The sequence below is a fragment of the Diceros bicornis genome, unplaced genomic scaffold (assembly GCF_020826845.1).
Source record: "Diceros bicornis minor isolate mBicDic1 unplaced genomic scaffold, mDicBic1.mat.cur scaffold_67_ctg1, whole genome shotgun sequence".
NCBI classification, from domain to species: domain Eukaryota; kingdom Metazoa; phylum Chordata; class Mammalia; order Perissodactyla; family Rhinocerotidae; genus Diceros; species Diceros bicornis.
The window spans coordinates 258,824-272,122 of NW_026691553.1; the positions used below are offsets into that span (position 1 = coordinate 258,824).

The following is a 13,299-nucleotide window of genomic DNA, read 5'->3' on the forward strand; positions in this document are numbered from 1 at the left end:
ATGGACGCGCGCGGGGGCGGCGGGCGGCCCGGGGAGAGCCCGGGCGCGACCCCCGCGCCGGGGCCGCCGCCGCCGCCCGCGCCCCCTCAGCCGCAGCCGCCGCCGCCGCCGCCTCCCGCGCCGCCCCCGGGCCCCGGGCCCGCGCCCCCCCAGCAGCCGCCCCGCGCCGAGCCGGCGCCCCCGGAGGCGGCGGACGAGGGCGGCCCGCGGGCCCGGCTCCGCAGCCGCGACAGCTCGTGCGGCCGGCCCGGCACCCCGGGCGCGGCCAGCACGGCCAAGGGCAGCCCGAACGGCGAGTGCGGGCGCGGCGAGCCGCAGTGCAGCCCCGCGGGGCCCGAGGGCCCGGCGCGGGGCCCCAAGGTGTCGTTCTCGTGCCGCGGGGGCGGGCGCGGCGCCGGGGCCGGCGGACGAGGCGGGCAGCGAGGAGGCGGGCCCGGCGGGGGGGCCGTGCGGCAGCCAGGCCAGCTTCATGCAGCGGCAGTTCGGCGCGCTCCTGCAGCCCGGCGTCAACAAGTTCTCGCTGCGGATGTTCGGCAGCCAGAAGGCCGTGGAGCGCGAGCAGGAGCGCGTGAAGTCGGCGGGGGCCTGGATCATCCACCCGTACAGCGACTTCAGGTGCGGACGCGCGCGGGGCCGTCCTTGGAGCGCCGGGGAGGGCGGGGCGGCGCGCCCCGCGGGTGACCTCGGGGCCCCCCGGTGACCTCGGGCGCGTCCGGGACCCGCCCCGGAGTGACCTGGGCGCTCGAGGCTCCGCCCTTGGAGGGGCGCCGGGAGGCGCGCGGGTTCCCGCTGTGACCCTGGCGCGCCCCAGCCCACGCACCTGACAGCCCCCGCGCGGGGTGGGCGCGCGTCACGGGCCGCAGCACCGGGGTCTGAGCGCGCAGGGGCGGAGAGGACGAATAGAGGGGAACGTGAGCGCCCGGAAGGAGGGAGGAGGCAAGAAAGGGCGCCCGGAGAGGCTGGCGGAGAAGGGGTTAAGCGGCCACTGCCCACTCCCAGGGTCGCCACCTGCGCCCCGCGCCGCAGCGAGGCGTGTCCCGGGTCCGCGGGCCTGGTCACCGCGTGAGGAGGGGCGCCGAGCGTGCTGAGGGCCCCGCGCTGTGTCCTCTCTGAGCTGCACCAGCCCTAGCGCCGGTGGTGTGCCCAGGTGTCGGTGGGGGTGTGGGTGGCGGTATGGATTAAGCCGGTGGATACGTGGAAGGGCGCAGAGCGAGGCCCGGCGCAGGTCACAGGCCGTGTATGTTTGTGGTTCTGGCTCCTGGGCGTGCGCTGTGTGACCTGCGAGTGTGGACGATGCGTGTCACTGCGGGCCGCGTGTGTGGTCACGAGCATGTAACTGCGGGGGGCTGGGGTCCTGGGGGTGTGTCGCTAGGGGTGTGTCTGCGGGGTGGGTCACTGGTGTGTGTTGGGAGAGATGGGGTGTATGTGCGTGTGTGTGCCCAGGTGAGTGTGCATCGGCGGGCAGTGGAGGTGAGCTGTGTATATGTGGGGTATGCGTGTGTCCCGAGAGTTGGGGTGCAGAGGGTCCAGTGGGACCCGCCCAGCTTCCCAGCCCGGCTCTCGGGGCCGCACGGTTTCAGCACCACGGACAGCCGCCACGTCTTCTCCGAGTCCCGGGGTCGCGTCTGCGCTGGCTGCTGGGTCCCCAGGCTGGCAAAGGGGGGCTGTGGGGCTTTCCTTTCCCTTGCCCTTCCCGAAGCCCCAGTGCTTGACCTCTAGGGAAACTGAGGCCCAGGGGCACACAGTTGGGGACAGAGGCTGAAAGTCCGGGAGTCCAACCCCTCGCCCTCAGACCTTACCTGGGAGGTGGCCTCTAGACAGCCTTGGCCCAAAAACCCCCAGTGGCTGGGGTTTTTGGAGAGGCCAGGGGTCAGGGAACCCCAGGGGGCACGGAGGGGGTGCATCTGATGGTCCCAACCTGAGTGGGGCTCAGCGTTCCCCCGTCGATGGTCCGGGCCCGGAGAGCTTGGGTCAGTGTCTCGGCCTGTGAGACGGGGATGGACTTGACTTCTAGGCCTCCGGCCTGCCTGGCCCCACTGTGAATGGAGGGCTCGTGCCAGCTGGCTGGGAAAGGACTTTGGTGACATGATGGGCAGGGGGAGGTGGCTGCAGAAAGTAGCCTTCCCCCCCCGTCCCTTCCAGCAAGTCTGCCTGCAGCGTCACCCCCCCCCAGGCGGTGGGAGGCCCTGGGCCTCTCTTGGCTGCAGACGGGCTTCTGAGGGGTGAGGGGTACCAGGAGGAGGCGTTGGGCCTCCCCATCTTGGGCCCCACTGAGCGGTCGCCCTGGGACCCTGGGCAGGCCATGCGGTCCGGCTGGGCAGATAAACTGTAAAGTGGAGGTGAGCGAGCGGGGGCAGGGGACGACTGTGCTGTGGCCGGGACTAGGGGACCCACAGTCAAATTTAAAAACTTAGGGTATCGCCAAGCTGGGGTGCAGCGAGGCCTGCACACCCCCTGTGTGTGGGGAACTGTGCCCCTTCCAGACCCTCCAGTCAACACGGGGAGACCCCATGCTCCCGACGAGAGCAACGCCTCCTGAGCCCTCCTGGGCCGGGTGCCGTCGGAGCTCCTACGGGTGTCAGTTAATTCTCACGTCAGGCAAGGGGGCACAGAGAGGTGGTCACCTGCCCACAGCCACACCGCTAGCCAGGGGCCGATCAGGGATTCACACCTGGGCAGCCCGGCCTCTGGCCGTGTCCTGTCCAGGCCAAGAAGAACGGGAGGAAATAGGCATTCTGGGGGTTGTTTGAGATGTCGGGGGCACCCGGGGGTGGGCTGTGTGTGTTCGTGTTTAAAAACCGATCCCGGGCCCTTTTGGGTCTGCGTCTCCACAACTGCCCCCTCTAGTCCCCACCGCTATCCCGTGTGTGCCCGTGTCTGCACACCGCACGCAATTGAAAAGGGAAGGGGGATGGAGAAGGAGCCCCCTAGCCCCCTGGTCCCACCCAGGGCCACCGTGGCTCCGCTGCCCTGAGCTGTGACTCTGTTGCCAGTGGAGCCCGCCCCGTGCGCCCTGGCCTGGCACCTGCCTGGCACGGAGAACGTGACGATTAATGTTTGGTGGACCAGAACAGCCCAGGCTGTGCCGCGCTCCGCCTGGGCCACTGGGAGCTTCCAGGGAGGAGGGGCATTTGCAGAGGCCCGGGAGGGAGGCTCTTGATGAGTGGACATGGTGGAAGAAGGTGTCCTGGGGGGCAGGGGACAGCTGAGCAACAGCCAGGAGGCAGGAGCGGGGCGTTGGGGCCGGCCGTGCCGTGGAGAATCTGCAGGTAGCCCTGTGCTGCGCTGGGCCTGGCCTCCAGTCCTCGCTGGGCCTCCCTGCCTTGGTTTCCCCAAATGTGGCAGTGTGAGGGGAAAGGGGTTGCATGCCAGTCTCCCTGGGCCTGGAATCTCACCCTCTTTCTGCTCCCCTCTTGGGGAGCAACAGCCTCCACACGGTTGGTCTCCAGCCTTGCCTGCCCTCACCCCCTTCTTCTGACCCTTGGCCTCCGGCTCCCAGGTCGCCTCCCAGGGCCCGCCCCGCCCTCCCCGCTCAGCACGCGCCCCACTCGCAGTGTCTGCACCGCCCGCCCGCTGTCCGTGCCCCCCTCAGCGGCGGCCTTTCTCCTTAGTGCTGCTCGGCTGCCTCCCGGCCCCGCCACGGGCTGAGGGTCTGTCGAGGTCCCCGTCCCGTCCGGGGCCGGGCCACACGGGGAGCCCAGGACGTACGTGGGAACCGGCCAAGGGGCACGCGGGGTCCCGGGCAGAGGCCGGTCAGCTCGTGGCTTCATTTCCCGGGCAGCTGTGGAGCAGCCCTGGGTCCCCCGAGGCTGTTTCTGCAGCTGCACAGTGGGTACCGTGGCCCACGGGAGAGCGGGTGCCCGCACGCAGGAGCCCGAGAGACGCCCCAGGAGCTCCCCCAGGGCGGGCGGTGGGGACGCGAGTTCAAGGGACAGAGGGGAGGGTTGGGTTCAGGAGGTTTGATTTTCCTTCTTTGCGCCCTGAGGTCCGTGCTTGAGTCGGAACAAACGTGAAAACAGGCGGTTGAAGGAAGGAGGGCAGCTGCGGGGCCCGTGTGGAGGGCCATGGCCACGGGCCATGGCCACAGGCCAGTGTGGAGGGCCACAGGCCACCACAGAGGGCCACGGGCCACAGCCACGGCCATGGGCCACGGCCACAGGCCAGCGTGGAGGGCCACAGGCCACCACAGAGGGCCACGGGCCACAGCCACGGCCACGGGCCACGGCCACAAGCCAGCGTGGAGGGCCACAGGCCACGGGCCATGACCACAGGCCAGCATTGAGGGCCACAGGCCACCATAGAGTGCCACGGGCCACAACTGCAGGCCAGCGTGGAGGGCCACGGGCCACGGCCACAGGCCACCATAGAGGGCCACGAGCCACAGCCACAGGCCATGACCACAGGCCAGCATTGAGGGCCACAGGCCACCATAGAGTGCCACAGGCCACAGCTGCAGGCCAGCGTGGAGGGCCACGGGCCACGGCCACAGGCCACCATAGAGGTCCACAGGCCACAGCCACGGGTCAGTGCCTCGAAGAGTTCCCGGGGCCTTGGCAGGGCCTTCTGCCCCTCCCCCCCAAAATAATATAAAAAATAAATAAGGTTAATTCCTGTTCCCTTCACCCCGACCGCCCCTGATTCTAGAGACCAGGCAGGCTGAAACATGGAATGTCTGAGACGTGTGAAGAGGGAAATCTCGGAGGTGCCTGGGGGCCCTAGAAAGGGATGGCCCCTGTGCAGCCCTGCCGGGACCCCCATTTCTGGTTCTGGGTTGTCGGCTCTTCCCGCCATCCCTTCCCATGTTGTCACTCGGTGACTGAGGCAGCCCTGGCGGGCGGGGTGGGGCCTGGGAGGGTCTGGGGTTTGTCCCTCAGGAGCTCCACCATATCCCCAGAGGGAGAGTGTGGACGTGTGGCCTTCATCCCGCTCTTGGGTCTGTAAGTGCCTCTGAGGTCTGACTAGAGTCTCTCCTGCTGCTGCTGACTTTGGGTCTGTGTTCCTGGATTGTCTCCGCTGGGAGGCTGGGCCTGAGGGCGGAGGGGTGAGCTGGTTGCTTTTCTGGCCCTCGGAGGGGTTTAGACAAAGCCGGGACCAGCGGGTGCTGACCTGCATCTTGTCACATCCGCTGGGGCACCGAGGTCTGGGGTGGCAGAGGGGGCTGGCTGGAAGAACCTGTCGGGACGGGAAGCCCCGTCCCCGCCCCAGATGGCCCGGCGGATCAGTGGGAGATGGGGGGGGGGGGGGGACTCTGCAAATCCGTGCATCAGCTCTCTGGAATAAACCTGCGTTATCCAGGGGGCCGGAGGCGAGGGTTTCCTGGCTCCGAGCCCAGCACGAGTCCGAGCAGGGGCCGTGGACAAACGCATTTCCCAGGTGGGAGGACTGAGGCCCAGGCCCTCTGGCTGGGGGAAGGGAGCTCCGTGGTCGGGGTGAAGGGGTCGGGCGGGTGGCTGAGGCCTCCCTCTCCAGGGGCTTCCTGCCAGAATCGGGAATTTCTGGTCCCTGAATTTCCTGCTTGAAGAGCTTCACATCCCCCAGCGCCCGGCATGGCCCTGGGGTCCAGGGGTTGCTCTGGGGGCCCTTCCTCGGGCGCCCACTTGCTCAGGCCAGACCCCACCTCACGTCCCCCATCAGCAAACCCACCCCAAGTCCAGCCCGCGGAGGCTGCCCCGTCTCCCACGTGGACGCTGCCCTCCGCCCGCTTCCTGGCCCCCCCGGCGGCCAGCTGGGCTTCTCAACGTGCACATCTGTCTGTCCTTCTCTCTCGCTTAACACCTTCCCCGCCGTGGCCCCCGAGGCCCCACAGAGCCTGCTCCCTCACCTCCGTTCACCCCCGGTGCCCCAGCCCCGGCCCCCGCTGGCCTTGGAAGGGGATGCCCCCCTGCAGCCACGGAACCTTTGCACCCGAAGTCCGCCAGGCGGCTCCTTCTCCATCTTCCACCCAATGCCGCCTCCTCCGAGGAGCCCTCCGTGCCCACCCTGGCTAAAGGGGCCCCTCTGACGCATCCCGTCCGTTTATCTGTCTGTGTGGGACGCCCGTCTCCCCCACCGGGCTGGGACCCCCAGGGAGGGCCGGTTCTGTCTGGTCACTGTGTGTCCCCCGGGCCCGGCATACAGTCGGCGCCACAGTCTGCCCCGTCGTGGGATCCCCTGGGAATCTGGCCTCTTCCCCCGATAGAGTGTCCCTTTCATAATCTCTGACACCTGCCTCGGATCCGTGACTCACATCTGAGGGCTCAGGCCCCTAATCCTCGGTCCCCTGCTGGCCCTTAATCGCCGAGCCCGGTCCCTAATCCCCTCGGATTTGCCGGATCTGTAATTCCCGCGCTGCCGCCGCCGGGTTCTTGGTTCTGGTTCTCGGGTCCTGCAGGGGGGAGCTGTGTCCCCGACCAGCGGCCATGGGACCTGGGCTGAGCTCCCAGGACGTCCCTGCAGGGGGGACCGGGGGCAAAGACCCCCTGGCCCTTGTCTGGCCCCTGCCCTGCATGGTCCTGGCAGGACAGGGCACTTGTCACCCCAGGAGATCACAGCCCGTGGGGTGAGTGGGCTCCAGGCTGTCCCTCATCCACGGGGCACCAGAGCTGAGAAGCCCAGGCCTGGGGCCGGGGTCACTGCCACTGGGCCCTCGGCTCCCTGAGACCCTGACTCGTCCCTGCGCCTCTGGGGGCCGAGCTTCTTTCTGTGAACAAGATGTGAAATGGCCCGTCCGGCAGGACGGACACACAGGGATCTGGGTGTTTCCGCAGATGCAGGGCCCCGTCGGGCTGCCCTGTTATTCGTTAGGAAGATTTTAAACTATGGGATTTAATTGTGGTCATTGATGTTCTTCCTGGAAATCCCCCGCGACAGCCGAGCTGGCTGGTCCCTGGTCCCAGCTGGGGTGTGACGAGGAGGACCCTGGGTGGCCGAGGGCTGACTGTGCACCAGGCGCCCGCTGGCTGCCTGACCATGTCCCCGTGGTCCCTGGGTCCCCCTGGTCCCTGGAGGGCTGCTCTGTCCCCCAGCTGGATCCTCTGCCCCAGGCCTCAGTTTCCCCTCGGTAGGTGGGAGGCCCCTCTTCCCCCTCCTGCCCCCTTCCGGGGGGACCAGGCTGGTGGAGAGACAAGGTCGGGGCCCCAGGCCGGGTGGGGCCTCCCCGTTGGAGCAGGCGGGGTGCCCTGGGGGTGGCGCTCGGCCTCCTGCCCCTCAGCCCCTCCCCAGTCGCCTGCCCTCTGCTCCGACCGCTCATGAGCCCAGGGGGTGCCACCCAGCCTGGAAGACAGTCTGGGCGTGAGGCCTGGGTCTCAATTCTCTGCCCCCCGCTCCTTGGCTGGGCCACCTCTGGTCTGTCAGCCAGCAAGTGTGGTGCCTGCCCCCACCCCCACCCCCGCCCACCTCAAGAATAAAAGGAGAGACTGTCTGGGGAGAGTCACCTGTCAAGGATGCCCTCGTGCTCTATGACCATTTAGGTTGTTTCTAGGCCTCCTGGTGGTTTCTAGACACCTCCCTGGTGATTTCTAGGCCCCTGGGTGGTTTCTAGGCTGCCTGGTGGTTTCTGGCCACCTCCCCCTGTGGTTTTTAGGGCACCCCCCCTTGGTTTCTCAGCCCCCCATGGTTTCTAGGCACCCCGGTGGTTTCTCGGCCCCGTGGTGGTTTCTAGGCCCCCCAGTGGTTTCTAGCCACCTCCCCCTGTGTTTTTTTTTTTTTAACATCTTTTTTTTTTTGTGAGGAAGATCAGCCCTGAGCTAACATCCGTGCTAATCCTCCTCTTTTTGCTGAGGAAGACTGGCCCTGAGCTAACATCTATTGCCAATCCTCCTCCTTTTTTCCACAAAGCCCCAGTAGATAGTTGTACGTCATAGCTGCACATCCTTCTAGTTGCTGTATGTGGGACGTGGCCTCAGCGTGGCCGGAGAAGCGGTGCGTTGGTGCACGCCGGGGATCCGAACCCGGGCCGCCAGCAGCAGAGCGCGCGCACTCAACCGCTAAGCCACAGGGCCGGCCCTCCCCCTGTGGTTTTTAGGCCCCTCCCTTTGGTTTCTCGGCCCCCTGGTGATTTCTAGGCCCCTTGGCCTCAGTTGCTCCTTCCTGCTTGCTTTGTGTGCCATGAAGTGTGTACGGGGGGTCAGGTCTCAGTCCAGAGAGGACTTGGGTGGGATCAGTTCTACGGAGGATGCTCTGGGGGTGGGGGATGTGGAGCAGGGGCAGCAGGCAGGTCGGGCCCCCAATCCTGTTGGGTGCTGGGCCCTGGGGATCTTGAGGATGAGCAGATGCCCCAAATCTGGAGTCTGAGCCCCCACCTTGCCCAGATTCAGGCAAAGGAGGGTCTCGATTTTCGAGCGGTCATTCGATTTTGCCCTTCACACGCACCCCCAGATCCTGTCGGCCCTTTTAGCTCTCAAGGTCTTCACCTCCACCCCAGGCGGGTTTGTGCAGCTCCCTTCCCCTCGTGGCGGAGGCCCCGAGTCCGCTCAGAGAAGGCTCCACCACGTGTGGCAGGACCGTGCCCAGGAGGACCCTCCAAGGCTGCCACTCCCTGGCCTTCTCCCGGTGGACAGAAGAAGAGCCTGAGGTTCCCAGGGGCTGGAGGGACTCGCCCAAGGTCACACCAGCCAGCGGGCAGAGAAAGCTGGGTGACAGCCCAGTCTGGCTGCCGCCTCCATGGTGTCAGACGCTGGGTCCCTTCCAGACTCTGGCTGTCGCAGACCGAGCTGCTGTGAACATCTTGGTACAAATCACTTTGTAATTTTTTCCCTCTTCCTCTTGGACAGCTTCCTTGGGATCAGTTCCCCCAAGTGGAACGGCCGGGTCACCCAGCAGGCGTGGTGTTAGTAGCTCTTCCCTCGCAGGGCCGTCCAGAAGGGAGCCAATGACAGCGGCTCCCGAAATAGGGAGCTGACTGTGCCAGCCCTGGGGCTTACTGCTTTTTATTTATTTGTGCTAATTCGGGCAAGTCCCTCCAACCCCTCGGAACCTCAGTCTCTTCTTCTATCCATCTGAGAGGAGGGGCCCGGGGAGTGGCAGCCTTTGAGGGTCACTCTGGGCCGCATGGGCCCACATGTGATGAGCCTTCTCTAAGTGGAGTGGGGACTCCGGCCATGACGAGGCGGGAGCTGGGCCTACAGGAGGACGAAGACCTCGAGAGCACTAAACCAGCTGACGTGATCTGGGGTGGGTGTCTCTCCCTGCGAAGTTAGGGGCAAAATCAAGTAAATGACTCTGTTCGGAGTTCAGGACCCTCCTTTGCCTGAATCCAGATGGGGCGTGTGGGCTCAGATCCTCGGGTTTTTTTTTTTTTTTTTTTTTGTAGTGTTAACATATATATAACATAAAATTTGGTGTTTAGCCATTTAAAAGTGCACAGTTGAGTGACATTAAGTACAGTCATGTTGTTGTGCAGCCATCATCCCATCCATTTCCAGAACTTTCTCACCTTCCCAAACGGAAACTCCCATCCCCTGACAACCATGAACCCACGTTCTGTCTGTGGCTGTGCCTGTTCTGAACATTTCACATCAATGGACTCACACACCGTGTGTCCTTCTGTGTCTGGTTCTCTCACTGAGCGTCGTGTGTTCAGGGTCCATCTATGGTGTGGCTGTGTCAGGGCCTCACTCCTCTTCGTGGCTGCATCATATTCCACTGTGTGGGTGGACACGTTGTGTGGATCTGTTCACCCACTGAGGGACCTTCGGGTGTGTCCACCGTGTGGCATCGATGAGTCACACCGGAACTGCTGGTGAGATGGTGATTCTGTTTAACTTTTTGAGGAACCGACAGACAGTTTTCCCTCGGAGTGGGTTTGATTTGCGTTTTCTCGATTGCTATGGGGCCAGGCATTGGTCCACGTGGGCTTTTGCTGCGTCTGTGTGTCCTCGTGGGAACATGCCTTATTCAGAACACTGTGCCCGCCATCAGTAGATATTCTTTGAGTGGCCGGGCCTTTCTCTGAGAGCGCTTCCCAGGGGGAATTTTGGAGTCGACCTCGGGGACTCTATCGTCCTGGTGTATCTGGGAGTGGACCCGACCGGTCACCACTTTTTCAGGCGTATTTATCACGTTACACGTCCGAGCGGCCGCAAGTCCTGTCGCTCAGGTTCCCCCACCCACTCCGCCCTCCGCTCCGGCGCGCCCAACCCTGGCCTCTTCCTCCCTGCTGGACAGGCGCCCCCTCCTCCTCCTGTCTCGGCCCCCAGGATTGCCTCCTGAAGTGGAAGCCAGCCGGCGCCCCGCCTCTCAGCCTTCCAGGGCCCCACGTGGAAGCCCAGCGGCTTGGGAGCGCGTTGGAGCCCTGCAGCCCCAGACATCGGGCGGCGCAAGTCCAGCTCCCACCCTGCCCTCTCTGGCCCCAACGTCCCCACCATGCCTGCCACCCAGCAGGCCCGACACTCCTTGCTCCAGACCCCCCACTCCCGCCGCCCCAGCTTCTCTCTGCCGTCTCCTTTCTCCTTTCTCGTCCCTAATGTTTTCTGGATGCCAACCTTGTGCCAGGGCTGGGCCAGCGGGAGGGACCCGGGCTGGGGGCGCCCAGTGGACAGTGGGGTGAGTTGGGTGCAGTCTGGGGGGTGGGAGGGCTTCCTGGAGGCGAGGTCCACACTGGCCATGACGCAGGCCGAAGTCTGGGCTTTGCAGGAGGAGGTGAGATGGGGGCTGGTCCTGGAAGGCACACGTCCTGGGGGGAGGGGGGGACGGCAGGGACCAAGGCTGGGAGGTGTGACAGACGGCCGCCTTGCCGCAGGTTCTACTGGGACTTCACCATGCTCCTCTTCATGGTGGGCAACCTCATCATAATCCCAGTGGGCATCACCTTCTTCAAGGATGAGACCACGGCGCCGTGGATCGTGTTCAACGTGGTCTCGGACACGTTCTTCCTCATGGATCTGGTGCTGAACTTCCGCACGGGCATCGTGATCGAGGACAACACGGAGATCATCCTGGACCCTGAGAAGATCAAGAGGAAGTACCTGCGCACGTGGTTCGTCGTGGACTTCGTGTCCTCCATCCCCGTGGACTACATCTTCCTCATCGTGGAGAAGGGCATCGACTCCGAGGTCTACAAGACGGCGCGCGCCCTGCGCATCGTGCGCTTCACCAAGATCCTCAGCCTGCTGCGCCTCCTGCGCCTGTCGCGCCTCATCCGCTACATCCACCAGTGGGAGGAGGTGACGGCGGGGCGGGCCGTGGGGCGGGACGGGGCCCCGGGTGCGGGTGCGGGGCGCGGATGGGGGCGGGACGGGGCCCCGGGTGCGGGTGCGGGGCGCGGATGGGGGCGGGGCGGGGCCCCGGGTGCGGGTGCGGGGCGCGGATGGGGGCGGGACGGGGCCCCGGGTGCGGGTGCGGGGCGCGGATGGGGGCGGGGCGGGGCCCCGGGTGCAGGGGCGGGGCCGTGGATGGGGGCGGGGCGGGCCGTGGGGCAGGGCGCGGATGGGGGCGGGGCGGGCCGTGGGGCGGGGCGGGGCCCCGGGTGCAGGGGCGGGGCCGTGGATGTGGGGGCGGGGCCGCGTGCCCGGGGACCCGGGCCAGGGATGCACAGGCGGGGCTGTGATGGACGTGGGTCCATGAGAGGGGGCGGGGCCATAGATGCAGGGACGTGTCGGTGGATGTGGGGGCGGGGCGGGCCGTGGGATGGGGAGGGTCCACGGGTGCAGGGGCGGGGCAGTGGATGCGGGGGCGGGGCCGCGTGCCCGGGGGTCGGGCCAGGGATGCAGGGGCGGGGCTGTGATGGGCGCAAGGGGCCGTGAGAGGAGGCGGGGCCATAGATACAGGGGCGTGGCCTTGGATGTGGGAGTGGGGCCATGATGGAGGCTCTGGGCGGGGCTATGAGGGTCTAGGGGCCGGTGGAGAGAAGACAGGCCCGGTTACAGGCCCAGGAGCGTGGTCATCAGCAGGTCACAGGGGGCCCTACGGGGCGGGGTCTCAGGGTGGGGTCACCAAGAGCGCAGCGCGGACCCTCGACACATCCGGGCCCCTTCCTTTCATCCTGCCCTTGAGAGGAGGAATCCACAGCCCCATTGGCAATGGGGAAACTGAGGCTCAGGGAAGTGAAGTTATCTCCTCTCCCCCAAGTCGGGACCCGCTTCCTGCCACCCGTGACGATCCTGCGGGGCCAGTTTCTAGTGTGGGACAAGGCTCCGGGGGAAGGGGCGGGGACAGGGTGGTCCCAGGAGAGGGGGTGGGCGCCCGGGGCGGCGGGCTGTGCAGGGGCCGAGCGCGCCTCCGACGGTCCATTAGGGAGAGGCAGCGGGGCCTCCGGGAGCGGGGCGCACGGGCTGCGTGGGAGGCGCGGCACGATGGAGGCGCCCCTCGGAGTGGTCAGGGGCTTCTTCCTCCCACTGTCGGGCGGTGGGGGTGGTCTGCGGGACCCTCACGCCCGCCTCCGCCCCCAGATCTTCCACATGACCTACGACCTGGCGAGCGCAGTGATGCGCATCTGCAACCTTATCAGCATGATGTTGCTGCTGTGCCACTGGGACGGCTGCCTGCAGTTCCTGGTGCCCATGCTGCAGGACTTCCCGCGCAACTGCTGGGTGTCCATCAACGGCATGGTGGTGAGCCCCCCGCCAGCTGTCATCGCCACATGGACGGGGAACTGAGGCCCGGCGGCGTGCCAGGGCTCAGAACCCAGCGCTGCTGCTGGAGCACACCATGCCTGAAACCCACACCCCTCCGCCCCCCGTTAGGGCCCCTCTGGGCTCCTGTCCCCACTTTCAGCCTTTCAGACCCCAGACTATTGAGACGCAGCACCTTGACCGTGACAACTGTGTCACCAGAGATAACATGGTGTGCTTACTGGTTTTCCCAAGTGATTTCACTTTTTTATTTACATACATTCTTTTAAAAGACCATTTTACGTCGTGACCTCCCATGGGAAGGTGCATAATGGGCCTTAAATAAAATCCATGAAGGGCACCCAGCACCTGTTACAAAGGGCGAGTTTTGGGTGTGGGCAGGTGTTAAAGTTGGGTTGGCACCATGGCGAGCCTTTCTCCTGGCCGCCCCTGGGCGCGTACGGGGTGGGGGGTGGGCGCTGGTGGGTGAGGAGCGGCAGAGGGCGCCCACCCGGCGCCTGGCACAGCTGCGTGCTGAGGCAGCTCATTGTCTGGTGGACACCCGGGCCTGCTGTCCTGTTTCCTGAATGGGCCCCGCTGCCCCCTCCCTCAGCCGGGTCAGCTGAGGACGGGCAGGGGGGCCTCCTGGCCCTGCCTGAGGCCTCCACCCTCCCTGCTCCTCTGACCAGATTCCTGTGTCCCCAGCTGACCGTTCCTGGGGTCCCTGGAACTTTCACATCCTCTCGGCCTCACAGACACTCTGATCAGAGGC

The 13,299-nt window shown here is 66.0% G+C and overlaps 2 protein-coding genes across 2 annotated transcripts in view; both read left to right on the forward strand.

The window, feature by feature from the left end:
* The window catches only part of BSG (basigin (Ok blood group)), a 92,832-nt gene that overhangs the window by 12,925 nt on the left and 66,608 nt on the right, over nucleotides 1-13,299 (forward strand). The gene's annotated exons all lie outside the window — the stretch shown is intronic.
* HCN2 (hyperpolarization activated cyclic nucleotide gated potassium and sodium channel 2) overlaps nucleotides 1-13,299 on the forward strand; it is a 22,029-nt gene continuing 8,730 nt past the window's right edge. The window contains 4 exon segments of the mRNA XM_058537736.1: nucleotides 1-392; nucleotides 394-615; nucleotides 10,718-11,141; nucleotides 12,366-12,527. Of these exon segments, the coding sequence (XP_058393719.1) occupies nucleotides 1-392; nucleotides 394-615; nucleotides 10,718-11,141; nucleotides 12,366-12,527 (1,200 nt within the window).